This window comes from Lactuca sativa, chromosome 1, assembly GCF_002870075.4.
Source record: "Lactuca sativa cultivar Salinas chromosome 1, Lsat_Salinas_v11, whole genome shotgun sequence".
In the NCBI taxonomy this organism is placed as follows: domain Eukaryota; kingdom Viridiplantae; phylum Streptophyta; class Magnoliopsida; order Asterales; family Asteraceae; genus Lactuca; species Lactuca sativa.
This window is the reverse complement of record NC_056623.2, coordinates 25,791,160-25,811,028: the sequence shown is the minus strand read 5'-3', so window position 1 is coordinate 25,811,028 and position 19,869 is coordinate 25,791,160. Positions and strand designations below refer to the sequence as shown.

The following is a 19,869-nucleotide window of genomic DNA, read 5'->3' as shown; positions in this document are numbered from 1 at the left end:
TCAAATTAATATACGAATTATTAAATCAAATTTAACAACAACGTTATTTTTATATTTAAAAAAACCTATATTTGTAAAGATTTCAATTATATAGGTGTTTTTGCTCAACGCGCGAGCATTCGCCTAGTTTAAATTATAAAAGAATGACCACTCAAAGCAAACTACGTATCCACCACGTGTCTAGGTTCATAATTGTGAAAATGGATATTCCATCCAACATTTTCTTCAATCCGTTGTCTATCTTTTTATATTCTTTTGCTTTTCTGTATAAAGTTTGTCTTTATTGATCATTGATTAATCTGTTACAAGGGTTTACGAGTGAAAATAGTCAAAAAGGCACTTTCCTTGTAATAGATGCTTTATCAGTTATCTTTTGTGTTGCATTCGAGCATGAACTCATTTCCTTCTACGATGTATGCATTGGTTATAGTTTCATATAAATTTTAGTATGAATCGATATTTTCATCATGTATTAATCATACAATCAATACATCTATTAACTCTTATAGATACATTATAACACTGTGTTTAGAATGCACCACTTGAACAGACCCCTCTCCCCTCGAGCAGTTTGTAATTTGCAGTAATAAGCCCATCACAGAACAAAGTAAAGAAAAACAACCCCATGTTATGATCGTTTTTAGAATGACATTAGCATGAGTTTTAGTTCTAAATAAAAACATCAGATAGGTGCATGAAAATCAAACTTCAAGTCGATTTTATAGATTTAGTGACACATAACGTAAATGGATTATGCATTTTATCTCGCCATCAAAATCGAAATTGATTGCCCATTTACTAAGACATTTCCTAAATTATCATCTCTTGCTGAATCTGGATCATGCCTCTCAAAGAAGAAGGCTGTTCGTTTTGGCTCAGGTAGATGCATATTTTCATTTGTGAGCATAGAAATAACTTCTGACATGGTAGGTCTAATCATAGCATGATCTTGAACACACAGCATACCTACATGGATGCACGTCATTACTTCCTCTGGAGTGCATGAATTTTCCAATACTTGATCCATCAACTCCAAACCTCTACCTTCATTCCACAGTTCCCATGCCTGAGACATTTATGCATCATATATAGATATGTTAATCAAATGAATAAACTCAAATAACTTACAAGCCCTAGAAAGTTGATTGGGTGTTCCACATCATAGGTCCCATGATTCATCTTGCTGCTTATAATTTCAAGCAACAAAACACCAAAACCAAACACACCCGTCTTTGTTGAAACAGAGCCTTCTAACATATACTCTAGGGGCATATAACCACTATATATCAATATATCCATTCAAGACTTGAGAGTTACTGGTTAGGGACTAATATTGACAAAAGATAAGTTATGGACTCACCAAGTTCCAACGACTCGAATTGTATTTGCTTCAGACTCATTGACTCCGAGTCATTGCTGTTCATGGCTATGTTGGTTACAGTCGGCTGTGTTTATAGGAAAATTTGATTTTGGATTTAGATATGATCTATGGTGAAATCAATTATAAGGGTAGGCTATACAATGAGAGAATGAGAGGAAAAGTTTATTGCAGAAAACCCTAGAAAGATATACTAAAATCAACAAGAGTATGGAAAAAAGATCAACCAAGAAAGAACCATGTTCAAGAATGCCGATCAAAAGGTATGTGAGTTTTGGGATTGTAGGCTCTAATATCACTTATAAGAACAAACACATGGTGGAACACTATCGCAAAAAAAAACCATAATGCACTCTTATTGACTTAATTAATTCGACAATGCATGGAGGTTACTTGGCTATGAAAATGACCCAAGGAGATAAGGAGAAGAAATTTGAGGGATGGAATAAAATCTCCATCACTTTGTATAATAACCTTACAAGTCTCATAATTTCTCTCATATAGCCTTGATAAATAGGAACATTTATAAATGTGTAACATCCGGATTTTCAGGGTTATTATTGTGTAGTTTAATCTTTTGATTAAAGGAGAGACTCGACGAGTTGAGGATTTAACTCGCTGAGTCGAGACGGGTTTTTCATGCGGATTTAATATGTGGACTCGACGAGTCAAAGGAGGGACTCGCCCAGTAGGTGTTAGGCAGAGAAACCCTAATTTCTCGGGTTTGGGACCTATTTAAAGGTCCTTATGGCCTTCATTTGCGGCAACTACACCCTGAGAAAACCTAGAGAACAGAGAGAAAGCTTGTGGTGCAAGAGGAGGGCCAATTCATCACATTTTGGTGTGTTCTAGCAAGGGGAAGGATGGATTTCGTGTTAGGTTGTTTTGTGGGACTCAAATCTTCCATCATTTCGTTCAGAGCTGCTGTGAGAAGTAAGGATTCATGTTCATCTTCGTTTGTGTGATAGATTTCATGAATCTAGAGTTTCTTCTCTTCTTTTGAGTAATAGATCTAGAGTATGTGATGTCCCCTTGTGTGTATATCTTTAGATCTGGACCTTGAGAGGTCCAGAGAGTCCCTATTCCCCAGATTTATGCAGTCCTTTATGAGTTTGGAGCTTAGGTGATCATTTTAAGGGTTATTTCTCCATCTATGGCTAATTGTGGGTTGCATGAACGTAAAGTTTGAACCTTTACGTGACTTTGGAGTGGTAGAAGGTTAGATCTACTAGTTGGTAAAGCGAATCTAGCCTCAGAAGGTCGAATGAGTATAGTCATGGAGGAAACTCGCCGAGTCCATGGGAAGACTCGACGAGTCGAGTCAGGTTGCCCCGCGATTCGAATCCAGTGGAGACCCGTCAAGTGGAAGGTTCACTCGACGAGTCGAGTGAGGCATTAGAGGAGTCAAAAGACACACATGGACTCGCCGAGTCACTCTTGTGCACTCGACGAGTCTGGTCAGAGTTGACTGTTGACTTGAGTTGACTTCTGTTGACATCGGGGTTTTGGTCAACATAAGTAATGGAGATCATAGAGGGGAAAAATGGTCTTTTACCCACTACCCGATTAGAGAGGGAAAGAGAAATTGTCGGTTTAATTAGGGATATTTGCCTTATGTGTTAGGCGGTGGTGAGTTCGAGATTCAAGTGTTAAGATAACTGCACTCTGCTTTCAGGTGAGTCTTCTCAATATACCTTACCTTGAGTGGTAATTAGTGTTACGTGACAGAGTTATTGGATGCTATTTATGTGATGTGTTGCACTGCATTATTTCTATGTGATTTATGTTGTGTGTATATCAGAGTTAGAACCGGAAGGTTCATAGAGGTAGGACCAGAGGGTCCACAGAATTAGGGCCCAAGGGCCCACAGAGTTATAGCCTCGAGAGGCTAGTATGTGTTATGTGTGGTATTTTGGGGAAACTTACTAAGCTTCGTGCTTACAGTGTTTTGTGCTTTGTGTTTCAGGTTTTCTCAGGATCACGGGACGGCACTGGCTCGATTGTACACACCAGAGAAAGAGTTATGTTTTAGAGGATCCTAGATTTCTATTTATTTGATTAGGGAGTTATGTCCTTGTACTTTAAACAAAAATGAGATTTTTACAAAAAGTGTTAAAGAGATAAACAATTTTTAAACGAAAAATTTGTTTTAAAATTTTCGGTGTTACAAGTTGGTATCAGAGCCTTGGTTTAAGGGATTCGGATGCACCTTCGGGTAATTTGGAGTCAAACTGAGGAAGTAAGAAGAGTTTTCAAAGAAATGATTTTCTATAAGTGAATAAGAGTTCAAAGAGAAAGCAAGAAAGAGCAGTGTGTACAATCGGCCATAGCCTAAACGGTGATTTCCCAAAATACCCTTACTTTTCTATTATGAGATATTTATGATACATTTTATGAGATATTATGCATGCTAGAGACAGGTGTAACAGCCCGAAATCCAGGTATTATTCTTTTGGCTTTACATCTTGGTTAAGTTAGTGATTTAGGGTTTTCATGGTGAGCGAGTACGCTGGACGTACAAGGTGTACGCTGCGCGTACTCGCGCGCCTCATTTGGACGCGTTTCCCTCAGGTACGCGGGGCGTACCCAAGGTTACGCCCGGCGTAACTTATTCAGACCCAAACCCTAAATTGCTTTGATGGGGCTATAAAAGGAACATGTGGCTGGTCTTCTCAGCCACCATCCCTCAGAGTGAAACCCTAAAAAGAGTGTACCCTCGTTCTTAGGCCATTGTGTGTGTATTCTAAGCTTGGTGGTGCCATTTCAAGGTTGCATAGAAGAAGAAGAGCTTGTTGGAGAGGCTAGAAGTGGTGCTCAAGTGTAGATCTGAGCTTTGCAAGGGCTAAAGCTTCATTTCCAGGTATAAAGTTTGGATCTTGTCACTTGGTTCATGTTGTATGTTTAAAAGGTTATTTTCTAGGGTTTAAGTCCCAAAGGTGGAGACTTTTGTGCAAATGGCCTCCATAAGCTTAGATACTTCATATTTCTGATCTATTGGAGTTGTAGACTCATAAAAATGGCATCTTGGACGTGGGGATTTCACCATGCATGAGATCTAGGTCCTTGAGTTTGAATAGAAGGTTGTATTGTGATGTTGGAGCCTTTACAGCCGTGCCAAGGCTTAAAGGTCTCGACTTTATGGGTTTAGACACATTAGAAGAGTCGGATCCAGAAGTGGAAGTAATGGATTAACCGATTAAGACCAGAAATGGAGAGTGGCTGATTCTGGGGGTTACGCTGGGCGTAACTTCCAGTACGCGTAGCGTACTGGGTGGAGACCCCGATCAGGGAGGGGTTGGCGACGTACGCCCTGCGTACATCTAGAGTACGCCCCGCGTACTCTCAGGGTTTGACTTTTGGTGACTTTTAGGGTTTTGGTCAACTTGAGGACTTTAGGTCAAGGAAGGGTAAAATGGTCTTTTACCCTCTGAGGAATGATGATAAGGAGTAAAGTTCTAAGTGGTGGAAGTCCTTGTGTAATAAATGATATTTTTATGTTTAGGCGAGGTTGAGCCGTCGTTCGGGGTCGGTGTTAGCAAGGACTCGAGATCTTAGACTTTCCACGAGGTGAGTCTTCTCACTATACTATACCTGGAAGGGTTTGACTGTGTGACCGGAAAGTCGGAGTTGGTATGAGATATATGTGTTATGTGTGATAAGTTAATCGTTATATGTGCCATGTATGATATGCTTGATATGGGCCGGAAGGCGAATATGTTATGGGCCGGAAGGCGTTGTAATGTGGACCGTAAGGTTGGCGTGGGTAGGACCGGAAGGTTTACCTAGTCAGGACGGAAGTCCCCTGAGACACATGGACCGGAAGGTCAGGGCCTGGAAAGGCGTATGTGCGTAGGTTGTATTTTGGGGAACTCACTAAGCATTTATGCTTACAATCGTTGTGATATGTGTTTCAGGTACCAGCGAGGATCGTGGGAAGGCGCCGGCGTGATCTGTACACACTGATGGGGGATTTATGATCTTGGGATTTATATGATTTGTATTATGACATGATACATTGGATCTTTATGACTTATTTTGGATGGAAATATATTTGTAAGAAATGAAAAAATTGTTTTAAAATTTCCGTTGTTACAACAGGCTGGGTATTTCATATCTTAGGACTAGAGTGGCCTGATTTGTGATGCCTTAGCCTAGGAGATTGCTGTTATATGTGATGTGCTTTTGAGAATGTGATGAGTGAGAGTATTCAGTTGGAATCCTTTTAGGGGATTTGAGTAGAGGGGTAATCTAGGAGAGATGCCTAGATGAGTGTTGTGGTGCTTATCAAAAGAATAGATAGAACCCGCGAGGGGTAGAGTGCAGAGTTTGGTGGTACTTTTGAGAATGAGCAGAGCAAGCGGAGTTATCACCCAGAGCGAGTTTTATGTATTCTTCGATGTCTGAATGTTGCTTGCTTTGTGCTTTGTAGAACTCTCGATGATGGGAGTCAGCTACCAAGTGAATATGACGATATTCAGGAGGTAGATGGATGACATAATTAGGAGCTCTTCAGCAGCTGATGGCGGAGAAGTGGGAGGACCAAGGAAGAGCCAAAGGAGTAACCTTAGCTAGATGAGTACGCTGGCGGAGTAGAGCATTTTGTTGAGGAGCGAGCACGCGTGGCGGAATTAGTGAACGAGAAGGTTGAGCAGCTACTTAGGAGCTTTGGGATGGTCCGTGTGGAAAGTATGGGTAGATGTGGCAGGTAGTATGGGCCCGTACTACCGAAAGCAGAGGACCCATACTCGATACACGGAGTATTCTGAAGGTTCTAAGAAGCAGATTGAGGAGTGATGTTATGGTTTGAGTACCATACATCAGAGCAGGTTGAGGAGTGATGTTATGGTCCGAGCACCATGCATCGAAGTAGATTGAGGAGTGATGTTATGGTTTGCGTACCATGCATCAGAGCAGATTGAGGAGTGATGTTATGGTTTGTATACCATGCATCGGAGCAGGTTGAGGAGTGATGTTATGGTTCGAGCACCATACATCGGAGCAGATTGAGGAGTGATGTTATGGTTCGAGTACCATATATTCTAGCAGATTGAGAAGAGATGTCAGGGGCTGAGTACCATGGTTCTTAGCAAATGATGTTTATGATTCTCTGGTTGTCCGATCAGGATTGATTGGTGGAGTTTAGGCGCGATGGGGTTTTAGGCCTGAGGGTCATGATTGAGTCCGAAGAGGCATCCCTTGAGAGGGAGGTCAAGAGCATTTCAGAGTATCTTGATAAGATGTCAGATGTGGTCGCAAGACTCAGGGATTAGTAGAGCATGCATTTATGGGGGATTGCAGTCTGAGTGAGCAATCAGCCGATGCAGGAGATGCAGCTTCTGTGACTTGATGGGTGTTATTTATGTTTCCTGTGGGAAGTAGGAGAGGCATGAGATTTCAGTTTTGGGTTTAGGAGTAAACCCTACCGGTTGACATTGATGATGATTTTCCACCAGAGTATCAGGCAGCATGTCTGCTGCAAGGAAATGATCTATCATGAGCAGGTAGTCAGTGGGGACTGAGATAGTCAAGGACCATACTACACCCTAATTGAGTATAGTAGGGCGTGCGGTAGCGGTATCAGCGGGTAATCCAGTCGAGTGTATCAGAGTGGTGGCTCTTCTGTCTGTGATGGGTAGTGAGTATGGTTGTGGAGTCCTTATGCTCGTGATGATTCACGTGTTGGATCGGGGGTTGAGAAGTCGAGGATGAGGAGTATGATGATTTATTGTTTCAGTCTAAGAGTCAGTGATAGTACTGGACAGTTGGGATGTTCAGTATTGGGTTGGTATGAGACTTCGAATGGCTAGAGGCAGTCGTGATGAGAAGTTCCCGAGGATTTCTTCGGAGATTTAGGGTATTTGAGGTTTCTTGATCTCTGCGTGGGGAGATCATTGGGCGTTGTATGGCACCTTCCAAGCATAGGTGCGATATTTCTGGAGGAAACCGTCTGTGGGGTAGAGTGTTGATATGTCAATTGGTGATGGTTCGAACCCTAAGTGGCGGAGAACCGGGTATTTTATTAAGGGAACCAGAGATTTGTGTAAGAGCGGTTAAGGGTTGGATATAGAGACATGCGACTCGAATTCATGAGACCAGGGTCATTGGTGATCAATGAAAGGTACAGAGCGAGATAATGCATGTGGTATGTGTCTGAGAAAGGATGGGTGTCTCCACGGCAGGTGGCCAATGGTCAGGAATCTGGTGGTGGTCAGGGTCGTTTCAATTGGAAGACTCGTAATGATGGTATGGGCAGTTGAAAACGTCTGGGTCGAAGTATGAATTACATATGCCCCTTTTTGGGGAGGATAGAAGATTATCGAGCAGCCAACTCCCAGGCCGGTATGTGTACTTTTGCTTGGATTTTGAGCAGTAGGGGAAAAGGTTTCGGAGGATCATCAGCGTGTTCTAAGGCGTTAGCGTTTTCCTTGTTTTCCAGTTGAGTGTTTGGATACACTAAAGTTTCACATTGGGTTAATGAAGAATTATTTATGGGGTTCAGAGGAAATGTATTGTTGTATCTGTATGATGCTGGGAGTAGGAAATCAGTGGTTGAGGCAGGACATCGTGATGTTCTGAAATGGTGTTGCGTGGTACCCGGGTATAATGTTCCTATTTCGAAGTTATATAGAATCTTGAGTTTGAGACGACTAGTGGTGTATCATGTATCTACGGTTCCAGTGGGATCCCTTTGGGTATTGACATCAAGAGGGATTAATTAAGAAAGTGGATCTTCGCAGAGGTAGGTATTTTTGTTATAGCGGTTGCCGCCAGAGTCTGTGATTCATATGTGGGGCAGGTGTGTGTAGCTATCTATGATAGTCTGCGGAGCATGAGTTAGTGGACGTAGTGTGGCGTTGTAATGTGAATGAGAGTATGGGGTGAAGCTACGGGGAGCCGTAGTACTCACGAGTCGGAGAGAGGGAGTTGTGCTACTACGGGGAGCCGTAGTATTCACTAGTCAAAGGGTGTTGTGATTGCTACGGGGAGCCGTAGTACTCACTAGTCAGTTGGTGTTGTGGTGTTACGGGGAGCCGTAGTACTCACTAGTCAGAGGCTGTCGTGATGTTGCGGGGAGCCATAGTACTCATTAGACGACAAAAGAGTGTGATGGTGGAGTGTTCTCCGATCAGTGTATGATGCAGAAGAGTTTTAGGCTTGAGTAGCCCTAGTATTGAGTTTTGGAGCATGGTGGTTGGACCAGGGGCGATAATGGGGTCTCCGTCTCTGTCAGGGATGAGTCGATTTTTGGTTGGATTGTAATTTTCATTTGAGAATTTTGTGACTTGTGTGCCACATGAGCCGAGATAGTTAGTGTGAAGAGGAAGTCAGTGGGAGCTATTCTGCGGAGAGTCTGGCAGAGTTGTACGTGAGGGAGGTGGTATCGCGGCGCGGAGATCTCGATTGTCTCAGATCGAGATGTACGTTTCACTTCCAGATTCTGGAAGAAATTCCATGAGGAGTTGAGCACAAGGTTGCATTTTAATACCGCCTACCACCCACAGACTGACGGGCAGAGTGAGCGGACAATTCAGACGCTCAAGGACATGCTTCGGGCATGTGTATTGGATTTCGGAGTGAGTTGGGACACCTACTTACCCCTGGCCGAGTTTTCCTATAAGAACGACCATCATTCGAGCATTGGTATGCCACCTTTTTAGCTGTTGTATGGGAGGAGGTATCGGACTCCCATTTGCTGGGGAGAGGTAGGGTAGCGTGTGAAGGGTAGTACGAAGACGGTGCTTCAGACGACCGAACAGATTCAACAGATCAGGAAGAGGTTGCCGACGGCCCAGAGCCGTCAGAAGAGTTATGCAGATAGACGACGGTCAGACCTCATGTGGTGTTAAAGAGATATGGAATTTGGAGCTGAGGTTTATGAATGGGATGTTTGAGGACACTTCTGAGCGAGCATGGTTATGCTTTTGTGTCTAAGGACAGAGTGTTGGGGGATTCTTTGTCCGGAGGGTTTCTGATAGCAGTCTAGTAGATGTACCCCGGTGGAGTGTGAGCCCTTTTATTCGTGGGGCATGATTCATATGTTTTAGCATGATTGGTTTGAAGGAGAGATAGTTGGTTGTTGGTTGTGGTCTTATGAGAATCAGTGAGCCAGTGAGGAAACTGGGTTGATATTCAAGGAGCAAAAATCATGGTGATCGTTCAAGTAGGCGGTATGGCGGCAGATCAGGCCACTAGAGTTTCCGGTTATTGGGAAGGGGTATTTTTAGCGGCGAAAGAGTTGGTTTAAACTCTGGTTTTGGAGGTTCTATGTGGTTTCGGATGTCCATAGAGGAATATCAGTGTGGTACGAAGATCATTTCGGTAGTGCCTTTCAGGTTAATGATTAAACCTATGGGAGGAGGTATCGGACTCCCATTTGCTGGGGAGAGGTAGGGTAGCGTGTGAAGGGTAGTACAAAGACGGTGCTTCAGACGACCGAACAAATTCAACAGATCAGGAAGAGGTTGCCGACGGCCCAGAGCCGTCAGAAGAGTTATGCCGATAGACGACGGTCAGACCTCGTGTGGTGTTAAAGAGATATGGAATTTGGAGCTGAGGTTTATGAATGGGATGTTTGAGGACACTTCTGAGCGAGCATGGTTATGCTTTTGTGTCTAAGGACAGAGTGTTGGGGGATTCTTTGTCCGGAGGGTTTCTGATAGCAGTCTAGTAGATGTACCCCGGTGGAGTGTGAGCCCTTTTATTCGTGGGGCATGATTCATATGTTTTAGCATGATCGGTTTGAAGGAGAGATAGCCGGTTGTTGGTTGTGGTCTTATGAGAATCAGTGAGCCAGTGAGGAAACTAGGTTGATATTCAAGGAGCAAAAATCATGGTGATCGTTCAAGTAGGCGGTCTGGCGGCAGATCAGGCCACTAGAGTTTCCGGTTATTGGGAAGGGGTATTTTTAGCGGCGAAAGAGTTGGTTTAAACTCTGGTTTTCGAGGTTCTATGTGGTTTCAGATGTCCATAGAGGAAATATCAGTGTGGTACGAAGATCATTTCGGTAGTGCCTTTCGGGTTAATGGTTAAACCTATGTGTGGTTAAGGGATGATTTCGAAGGCGAAATCTAATTCAAGTGGGGGAGAATTGTAACATCCGGATTTTCAGGGTTATTATTGTGTAGTTTAATCTTTTGATTAAAGGAGAGACTCGACGAGTTGAGGATCCAACTCGCCGAGTCGAGACGGGTTTTTCACGCGGATTTAATATGTGGACTCAACGAGTCAAAGGAGGGACTCGCCCAGTAGGTGCTGGGCAGAGAAACCCTAATTTCTCGGGTTTGGGACCTATTTAAAGGTCCTTATGGCCTTCATTTGCAGCAACTACACCCTGAGAAAACCTAGAGAACAGAGAGAAAGATTGTGGTGCAAGAGGAGGGCCAATTCATCACATTTTGGTGTGTTCTAGCAAGGAAGGATGGATTTCGTGTTAGGCTGTTTTGTGGGACTCAAATCTTCCATCATTTCGTTCAGAGCTGCTGTGAGAAGTAAGGATTCATGTTCATCTTTGTTTGTGTCATGAATCTAGAGTTTCTTCTCTTCTTTTGGGTAATAGATCTAGAGTATGTGATGTCCCCTTGTGTGTATATCTTCAGATCTAGACCTTGAGAGGTCCAGAGAGTCCCTATTCCCCAGATTTATGCAGTCCTTTATGAGTTTGGAGCTTATGTGATCATTTTAAGGGTTATTTCTCCATCTATGGCTAATTATGGGTTGCATGAACGTAAAGTTTGAACCTTTACGTGACTTTGAAGTGCTAGAAGGTTAGATCTACTAGTTGGTAAAGCGGATATAGCCTCAGAAGGTCGAATGAGCATAGTCATGGAGGAAACTCGCCGAGTCCATGGGAAGACTCGACGAGTCGAGTCGGGTTGCCCCGCGATTCGAATCCAGTGGAGACCCGTCGAGTGGAAGGTTCACTCTACGAGTCGATTGAGGCATTAGAGGAGTCAGAAGATACACATGGACTCGCTGAGTCACTCTTGTGCACTCGACGAGTCTGGTCAGAGTTGACCGTTGACTTGAGTTGACTTCTGTTGACTTTGGGGTTTTGGTCAACATAAGTAATGGAGATCATAGAGGGGAAAAATGGTCTTTTACCCACTACCCGATTAGAGAGGGAAAGAGAAATTGTCGGTTTAATTAGGGATATTTGCCTTATGTGTTAGGCGGTGGCGAGTTCGAGATTCAAGTGTAAAGATAACTACATTCTGCTTTCAGGTGAGTCTTCTCACTATACCTTACCTTGAGTGGTAATTAGAGTTATGTGACAGAGTTATTGTATGCTATTTATGTGATGTGTTGCATTGCATTATTTCTATGTGATTTATGTCGTGTGTATATCAGAGTATATCAGAGTTAGAACCGGAAGGTTCATAGAGGTAGGACCAGAGGGTCCACAGAGTTAGGGCCCAAGGGCCCACAGAGTTATAGCCTCGAGAGGCTAGTATGTGTAATGTGTGGTATTTTGGGGAAACTCACTAAGCTTCGTGCTTACAGTGTTTTGTGTTTTGTGTTTCAGGTTTTCTCAGGATCACGTGACGGCACCGGCTCAATTGTACACACCAGAGAAAGAGTTATGTTTTAGAGGATCCTGGATTTCTATTTATTTGATTAGGGAGTTATGTCCTTGTACTTTAAACAAAAATGAGATTTTTACAAAAAGTGTTAAAGAGATAAACGATTTTTAAACGAAAAATTTGTTTTAAAATTTTTGGTGTTACAAAATGAATGGAGTCCTAATAACCATCTAATAACTCCATATTATATGATAATTTCTGAATTTACATGAAATATAAATCATGCAACAATGTAAAAAAGTACAAAGAGTGGCGGATGCAGCCACTTTGAGTGGGTGCATTGCTGCCACTTTAAAAGTGTGTACCATCATATACTATAGGCAAAAAAAAAGATTTTTTTTAGAAAAACATTACATATTTGGTTCCCACTCTAACATTTTTGGCACCCAATTTGGCTAAAAATCAGAAAGAAACCTTGAAAGTTAATAGATAATTACTATTATTCATGTACTAATTAATTTTTATACAAAGTGGCCCCTGCTACATCGTAGTCTGGATCCGCCACTAGGAAAGTGTTAAAGGTTACATAAAAGGAAAGTAATACTCTAATAGCACATAAAAACTTATAAAAAAAGAGGTTGCAATAGCAACAACATATGGCCATGCAAACTAGGTTGTGATCAACATCTTGAACACTTAAATTTATAAATCATTAACATTGTAAATAATTTATTACTACCTACTCAAACTTCTTTTCATGCAGAGTTTGATAAATCTCTAAATATTATTAAAAGAAAACCCTTAATTTGAAACTGAAGAAATCATGACCATTGATTGCATTTCAATAATATATTTTCCACCATTGGATTATTTCCTGACATCATCTTTGTAAACCCCTTTATTTTGTCCACAAATTTTATAAAACGTATATTATGTTTTAAATTAGGAACTCTATTAATGACAATTAAATCTTACCAAAAATAAAATGATTAAATTAAGAATTCTCTTAATGACAATTAAATCTCACAAAAAATCAAACGAAAAAATACCCTGCCCCGCCCCTCATTACCGGTACCCATATGCTCTCTCCCTCATTTCTTTACGTAATCTATCTAACCTTAGTTTTGTATTGGAGAAGACAATGAGGGAAAGAAGAAATAGAATATATGTGGGCTTCGATCTATGTGGATCAGTCTTGTGTTCGATTAGCATGGGTTGTATGATATAGAAGAATGTTTTAGAAGATACGGCATGGCGGAATATGATTGACTGTCACCAATCATAGGCCTATGGGCTTAGCCCATAAGGGTTTTAGGTCTAATCCCTAAGTATAAATAAGGATGCATGCTAAGTCATTTTGTATCTTGAATTCTACAGTGTTATGCGAATCTCTATGAAAATTATACTTGTAACCTCTGTTTGAGAGCTTTGAAATAATGAATACCCCTTCCTGTCCGTGGACGTAGGTCACCTTGACCGAACCACATGCATGTGGACATTGGTTACTTTGACCGAACCACATAAATATTGTGTCTTGCATGCTTTTGATTTTGTTAGTTATCCTCTTAATTTACTTCCTAACAGCTATGCTAATAGAACATGAAAAACTTATAAAAAAAAAGGGGTTGCATTAGCAAACAACATATCCCCGTCATTAACATTGTGAATTATAGATTTCTTTGTGCAGAGTGTGGCACATTATATAACGATATTACACATGCTTTTCTCCTCCTATCTCGCCACTAAAATTGAAATCGATTGTCCATTCACGGAGCCATTTTCCAAATTATTATCTTTTGTCAAACCTGGCTCATGCCTCTCAATGAAAAACGCTGGTCGTTTTGGCTCAGGTAGATGCATATTTTCGTTTGTGAGCATAGAAACAACTTCTGACATGGTAGGTCTATCCATCGCATGATCTTGAACACATAAGAGACCCACATTAATGCATGTCATTACTTCCTTGGGAGTGCATGAATCTTCTAATACCGGATCCATCAACTCCAAACCTCTTCCTGCTTCATTCCATAGTTCCCATGCCTGAATCAGTTTAAACATTTGTGCCACAATGAGTTAATGATTTTCTTATATATTAAACAATGAAATAACTTGTCTCGCATGAAGAAAATCTGTCTTGTATAGGTTAACTTACGTGTCCAAGAAGGTTGAGTGGATGTTCCGGATCATGTTGGTTGCTCCCGTGATTCATTTTGCTACTTACAATTTCAAGCAACAAAACACCAAAACCAAACACATCTGTTTTTGTTGAAACAGAGCCTTCTAACATATACTCTGGCGGCATATAACCACTGTTTTATTTCAAACCAAGATCTAGTTAATGTTTGGGAGATTGTGTTAGCTAGGGACTCATATTAATTCACAAAAGACATGTTATATATGGACTCACAGAGTTCCAACGACTTGACTTGTATTTGCTTCAGACTCATTGATCCCAAATAACTTAGCCATACCAAAATCTGATATTTTTGGCTTCAGGTAGTCATCTAGCAAGATATTACTAGCTTTCAGATCTCTATGGATAACCCTCAGCCTTGAAAACCTATGGAGATATAGGAGTCCCTGAGCAATGCCGTCAATGATTACAAACCGGGTATTCCAATCCAGTAGTCCTTTCTTCCTAGGATCTGTTTACAAGTTAAATGAGAAAAAATAGCCAAACTTATGTACGAAATGAAGCAGTTTTTTTTATTAGATATATTAACAAAGCGTGCATGTGTTAGATCATCTTACCAAATAGAAAGGAATCCAAGCTTTTATTAGGCATGTATTCGTATACAAGGATTTTCTCTTTCTTCTCAATGCAACACCCTATAAGCCTTACAAGATTAGTGTGTTGAAGTTTGGCTATGAGTTCGGTTTCATTCTTAAACTCCTTGACTCCTTGTTCAGAGCTTCTTGAAAGTCGTTTTACAGCAACCTCTTGCCCATCAACTAATTTTCCCTGTGAAATTAATCCATCACATGCATCAGCTTTTATCTTGAATCTTCTTAGTTAAATAGAGTGTGTTTGAAAGTTTACCTTATAAACTGCTCCAAAACCCCCCTCCCCTAACTTATTTGCGCTTGAGAAGTTGTTTGTGGCTGATGAGATGCTTTGAAATGTGAAGTAATGCAGCTCAGCATTCACCTTGTTATCTGCCCGTATGTTATTGTAGAAGTGCCTCAGACGATGCAGCAACAGCTTTAGGATTTTCTTCACTTCCAAAAAAACAACCAACATGACATATTTAACAGCTTTCCCTAATTTGTTAACAAAGAAAGAGTGTTAGATACATCGATAGATTGTGTGCAAAGTAAAAAAAAAACCTTGACGTAGTTACCGTTAATATTTAGCTTCTTGTATAAGAAGTAGCATGATACGAATGAAACTAAAGATGCAATCGCGATGATCGACCAAATCCGGACCCACTTCTTCTCCTTTTCTGCAAATGAAGAAAATTTGTTCTCTTTTAATGCATGTCGACACATTTTTGTTGTTATTATCTTGTCGAGATCATTGTCAACAAATGCGAGAATATTAATTTTTATTTAGAACAAATAATCAAAGTACTGGCCGTCCGTTACATTTTGTTTGACAGGATGATTTTTGCCCGATCCCAACAAAAACTTTGAAAGAAAATAAATTTGTCGGAAATCAACAGAAATATTGCATAGAAGGTTAGCTCAATATAAGAGATATATACCTGGCTTAATTATCATATCAAGTGTACAATTAATTTTCTTATTGTAAAGACAGCAATAACTAGCAACATATATAGCACTAACACATATGGAAGTTTACTGTGAAATCAGTTTCTACAACTTCTCTCTGGCTCATTTTTTTTCTTCACAAGCATTAAATTGAAACTTACTAACCTTCAGGATAAGGTCCACGGTACACGATGCCATAATATTCTCTGTACGACTCATCTCTAGCTTTCCCTGTCCTTGGGCCATAGGTCTTGCAGGTGGCCCTGTTTGTGGTTGCATAAGTATAAGCCATGCAAGAACAATTGGTCCAGCATAGTCTTTCGCAATCATATGAAGTCAAGTTATAGCTTTCATCATATACATACTCATTCCCATATATATCGTAAAACCCTTTATAAAAATGGTAGTCTTTCCTGCAGTCTAACTCTGGAAACTCATATTCAGCACAACCAGAATCATTGTCCCAGCTGATTGAGCGGCATTGGACATTTAACTTCAGAGTTGAAGCATTAAGCTGGCCATTTAAATTCATCGTTAGAGCTGGCGATGAATCATAGGTTCTAGTTAAATATGTGAAGGATTGCTCAGTCTCATTAGAAATATAGTAAAGGCGAACATCGGGACCCGAATTCTGTAGATCTGCGTTCTCGAATCCAGCATTGATCAGCCATGATCCACTCCTCCAGTGGATGTTCCCTCGCCTCAGGATCACCATTTGACCTGTGCCATTGGGGTCTGCTTTTAATGTAAAAGGCCCATCGGCTGGTAGAATTTCGTTCCTCCAAGAAGTGAGTGACCATCGATGCCCGGTCTTGAGATTAATCCCCAGTTTCATCCCTGGAAGAAGAGTGTCTGTTGGGTAATCAAAGCTTTGCCATAAAACCCGCTTAACCGACCCATCTGAATAAAGTTCTTGCAGGACGAAATTTCCAGTATCCAACAGGGTGGCACTTGCGTTGCGTGTTACTACTGGAGTAGGACTGAAGAGATCAACCACAGTGCCTCCGCCAGATGAGATGCTCAGCTTGCCATGGACATCTATCACGAGCTTTACGTATATATCTTTGCTCGGACTGTTTCTGTTTGCTACCCACACTGCCTTATCTTCTTTGTACCCATCTCTATTATAATATGCGTATCCATCTCCATTATAATATGCTCTTCTTCCATAACCATAACTTTTGCTTCTTTGGGGGTTGTAGAATATCCCTAAATAAGGGCTTATGGTAGTTACAAAGCCAAAGAAATTCAAAACAAAGACCTTATTTGACGAAATCAAATAGTCCCAGTCCTTGAGCTCTTGACCTTGCAGTAAGGTATCTGTTTCTGAGTAACAAGGATTGCTGCAAATATAGCAAGACAAAGTGAGGATAAGGAAGATGCTTCTGTCTACCATTTTTTTCAAGGAAGCAGTGGAATGACAAGTGTAGTCTTGTTGAACACAAAAGCTATTGCATCAATGTGATTTTTATCATCGTTACTCTTATGACACTTTTTTATTTTTTTATTTTTTTGACTTAGCCTTCCACACCTCCTGTTTTACGTTACACTTGGTCAACTGAAATAGACAGCCCTTTAATTAATTAATGTCTTGACGTGATAAGAGCCTTCGTTTGGCCTTAGTTATATGGACCAGGAGTCGCATATTATTTTAGAGAAGGCACTTTTCTTGACTTAACCTTCCACGACTCCTGTCCTTTTGATCTGTATTCCATCCAGCGGTTGTAAAAGCCTAAAAATGACACTAACTTTTCCCTCCAGGGGTGTCACCACTAATACCTCCTTGTCGCTCTCCTTGTCGCTGCTAATAAGTAAGTGTTGCTGCTAATACCTGTCGTCGCTATTACCTCTTACCCCCGTTTTCGTTCTTAATTTCCTGTATCGTCTACCTCTTCTCTCACCATCCTCCCAGCCGCCTGCTCCCTGCCGATTCCGACCAACGACAGCCGGTTGCTGCCACAACACTTGCCGCCAACCAGACCTCCATTACCGGCGACAAGACCTTCATTACCGGCGTCCAGCGACCAAGAGGGCGACATAGCTAAATTTCAGAAAATTTGACAATCTAAGGTCGAATTCTTTCCCTAATTTTTATTCTTCTTCTGTTTTGATGTTAGTTTTAATTAGTATTGAAACTTGTTGTATCATTGATTTATATGTTTTCTAAGATTTTGTTTGGTTGAGTGATTCTATATGAATTTTGAGGTAAGAATAAGGGTGACAATTTATAACACGACACGACAAAAATACACGACACGACAAAAATAGACGACACAAAACAAAATTGGGACGAAACTAAAATTTGAGTTTGTGTTCGTGTTAACTTTAAAAAAAACACGATATCGTTTTGTGTCATGTTCGTGTTCAAAATTTAACACGAAATTGACATAATTTAGCAATGAGAAAATACCGGCAATAGTCAAAAAATGGAGGGGTTTTTCAAAATATAGACACAAAAATAGACATTTCCGGATATAGATATGCATTCCGCGGAGGTAGCTCCGCGGAATGGATCTTGTGTTTTTTTTTCACAGCGATTCTTCGGGATTTATACTAATTCCCCAACTAATTATTTTCAAATAAGATTATAATAGTATGATAATCTTTTCTTAAAAATAATTAGTTAGAGGAATGAATCTAAACCCCGAAGAATCGATGTGAAAAAAAAAACTAAAGATCCATTCCTCGGAGCTACCTCCGCGGAATGAGTTCATTCCTCGGAGGTAGCTCTGTGGAATGGATCTTTAGTGTTTTTTTTAATACATTGATTTATTTACGATTTTGCCATTCCGCAGAGCTACAGTAGATTCCGCGGAGCTACCTCCACGAAATGCATGTATATATCCGGAAAAGTCTATTTTATGTCTATTTTTTGAAAATACCCCCCATTTTTGACTATTGCCAGTATTTTCCCTTTAGCAATTCTTTATTGTGTTTTTCGTGTTTGTCGTGTTTTCCGTGTCATATTTGATAAAGTATTCATTAAATAAACTAGTTTTTAGTATATGATATATTTTTCGTGTCGTGTCGTGTTTGTCGTTTTTTAATTCGTTCGTTTTTGTGTTAGTTAAAAAAAACACGACATCATGTCGTGTCGTGTTCGTGTTACATAAAACCTTGTCGTGTCTTGTCGTGTCAGACAGAAACACGAAACGATAGCACAATTTGCCACCCCTAGGTATGAAAGTGTTTATGCATTTTGAGTGATTATATATGTTTTCTCAGATTTATGCAACCTATTGTATAATTGATTTGTGTTTATGCTCACTGTGGTGTATTGGCATGAAAATGGAATTAGACATGGTTTGTTTGATTTTTTATTTAGATGTATACATTTGTATGAAATTGAAATTGGATGTCTAAAATGGTAAGTGCTATAAGATATGATCGTATGAAATTGGATGTATTGCTTAATTGTTTGAAATTAGAATTTGAATTGGATGTATTATATGCTTAATTGTATGAAATTGTAATATGAAAATTGTATTGTATGTCTAAAATGAAATGAAAATTGGAATTGAATGTATTATATACATGTATGATTGTGTCATATTTAGGATTAATAGTTTGGTGTATATAAGATGAAGGGATAAAGTACTTAATTGATAAGTTATAGTTTTTTTTTTATTTAGATGCTATTGTTTGTATTGTAAAGTGCGTAATTAATAAGTTAAAGTGTTTGTATTTACATGTATGATTTTATTAGATGTTTATTATGTCTTTATTTTCTTGTTAATATGGTTTCAAAGTGCTTAATTTTGTTAGTAACTTAATGTTGGTCATTATAACTTTAGCTTAATTAAGTTATTAATAGCAACGTACTTTTAGTAATTTTAAATTAGTTATAAAATAAAGTTAAATTAATTTTAAAAAAAATCAATAAAAAATAAAAAATTAGTTGTAAAATCAAATTAAATTAGTTTTAAAATCAAGTTAATATATATATATATATATATATATATATATATATATATATATATATATATATATATATATATATATAGAGAGAGAGAGAGAGAGAGAGAGAGAGAGAGTCAAGATCAAATAAGAAGGAAAATTTTGGTAGGAAAGTAAGAAATTTTTTATATGCATATTTTCTTAGCAAAAAAAATAAACTGAATCATTAGATGATTCAAAAGTAAGATGATTCACAAGAAAAGATTCCGAAAAAAAACACCTTCATGATTCATTTTTAAGTAAATCAAGAAAAAAAATTCACTTTTATGACAAATTTAGTGAATATAAAAAAAATCATCATAA

At 39.7% G+C, this 19,869-nt stretch overlaps 2 protein-coding genes across 3 annotated transcripts; both read right to left on the bottom strand.

Moving 5' to 3' along the window:
* Window positions 1-760: 760 nt before the first annotated feature.
* LOC111876317 (receptor-like serine/threonine-protein kinase SD1-8) lies at window positions 761-1,257 on the bottom strand. Its single transcript, XM_023872863.1, has 2 exons — window positions 1,129-1,257; window positions 761-1,066 (listed from the first exon to the last, which is right to left on the bottom strand). The coding sequence occupies exons 1-2, from the start codon at window positions 1,255-1,257 to the stop codon at window positions 761-763; spliced, it is 435 nt and encodes a 144-aa protein (XP_023728631.1).
* A 12,286-nt stretch (window positions 1,258-13,543) lies between these two features.
* On the bottom strand, window positions 13,544-17,432 carry LOC111876206 (G-type lectin S-receptor-like serine/threonine-protein kinase At1g67520). Of its 2 annotated transcripts, none has more exons than XM_023872747.3 (7): window positions 15,775-17,078; window positions 15,240-15,341; window positions 14,939-15,159; window positions 14,650-14,860; window positions 14,306-14,543; window positions 14,051-14,207; window positions 13,544-13,938 (listed from the first exon to the last, which is right to left on the bottom strand). In XM_023872747.3, exons 1-7 carry the CDS (start codon window positions 17,003-17,005, stop codon window positions 13,630-13,632), a joined length of 2,469 nt encoding a protein of 822 aa, XP_023728515.1. In that variant the 5' UTR covers window positions 17,006-17,078; the 3' UTR covers window positions 13,544-13,629. The 2 variants fall into 2 exon arrangements, 1 of the variants encoding a protein (XP_023728515.1); XR_002844931.3 differs by having other exon boundaries at window positions 13,799-13,938; window positions 14,051-14,229; window positions 15,775-17,432.
* Between the last annotated feature and the right edge of the window lie 2,437 nt (window positions 17,433-19,869).

Excerpts from the sequence above, each read along its gene's own strand:
- LOC111876317 (XM_023872863.1), bottom strand. The coding sequence starts at position 1,257 with ATGTTAGAAGGCTCTGTTTCAACAAAGACGGGTGTGTTTGGTTTTGGT. Across the intron at positions 1,067-1,128 it reads CAATCAACTTTCTAGGGCTT|GCATGGGAACTGTGGAATGA; the intron begins GTAAGTTATTTG and ends TAAATGTCTCAG.
- LOC111876206 (XM_023872747.3), bottom strand. The coding sequence starts at position 17,005 with ATGGTAGACAGAAGCATCTTCCTTATCCTCACTTTGTCTTGCTATATT. Across the intron at positions 15,342-15,774 it reads CCGTGGACCTTATCCTGAAG|AAAAGGAGAAGAAGTGGGTC; the intron begins GTTAGTAAGTTT and ends CTTCATTTGCAG. Across the intron at positions 15,160-15,239 it reads CAAGAAGCTAAATATTAACG|GGAAAGCTGTTAAATATGTC; the intron begins GTAACTACGTCA and ends TTAACAAATTAG.